The 852-nt window shown below is 35.2% G+C and overlaps 1 protein-coding gene across 1 annotated transcript; it reads left to right on the top strand.

The window, feature by feature from the left end:
- Positions 1-410: 410 nt before the first annotated feature.
- Positions 411-660, top strand: SARC_17570 (hypothetical protein; the record flags this gene model as incomplete). The annotated part of the gene is made up of 1 exon (XM_014288338.1): positions 411-660. A coding segment is annotated over one exon (250 nt), but the record flags the coding sequence as incomplete, so codon positions are not given.
- Between the last annotated feature and the right edge of the window lie 192 nt (positions 661-852).

The raw sequence follows: 852 nt of genomic DNA, 5'->3' as shown, positions 1-852 counted from the left end.
GTATGTATGTATGTATGTATGTATGTATGTAGGTAGGTATATATGTATGTATGTATTTATGTATGTATGTATGTATGTATGTATGTATGTATGTAGGTTGTGTGTGTGTGTGTATGTATGTATGTATGTATATATGTGTGTATGTATGTATATATGTAGGTATGTATACACATATATATATATATATATATATATATCAGTTGACAAAAGTTTTCTTCTACATCCCATTTATTCAGTGTGGTGTATTCATTTGCGTGATACATCACGGTACAAGTAGCGGCTGCCCGAGACTGTGTGCCAGAAACCCCTCGATTAAAATATGTTTTGTGCATACCAAACCATGCTGTAGCAGCAAATAAACGGTTATTCATGCAATCATTCAATTTTTTCTCGTGCTTCTCAGCATTCAGTGCCAATAAGAAATCGTTTGCGGGCATAGACCGACCATGCGCCTTCTTTATCCCGGGCAAATCGAAGATGATTGATCCGCAGAAGTATATCAAGAAAATGCGCAAATACGTTAAACAAGAGATTACATACAGCGGCAGAACGTACCAGACACATATGGAGGTCATCGATAACTGCGACATATTCATGATGTGCACGCACACGTACAAGCAAATAGGTGATTGGATCCGCAAGACGAACGTCGATAGGTGAGGGCGTGAGAGAACTAGATATGTGTGCGTTGCGATCGGAGAATATACAACTGTTCCGTCCTTGTGTGTTTAGGAATATATATATATATATATAATATATATATATATATATATATACATGTATGTATGTATGTATGTAAGTATGTATATATATATACATATATACATGTATGTATGTAAGTATGTATGTATG

The sequence above is a fragment of the Sphaeroforma arctica genome, assembly GCF_001186125.1.
Source record: "Sphaeroforma arctica JP610 unplaced genomic scaffold supercont1.11224, whole genome shotgun sequence".
Taxonomy (NCBI): Eukaryota; class Ichthyosporea; order Ichthyophonida; genus Sphaeroforma; species Sphaeroforma arctica.
This window is presented reverse-complemented; position numbering and strand designations above follow the sequence as displayed.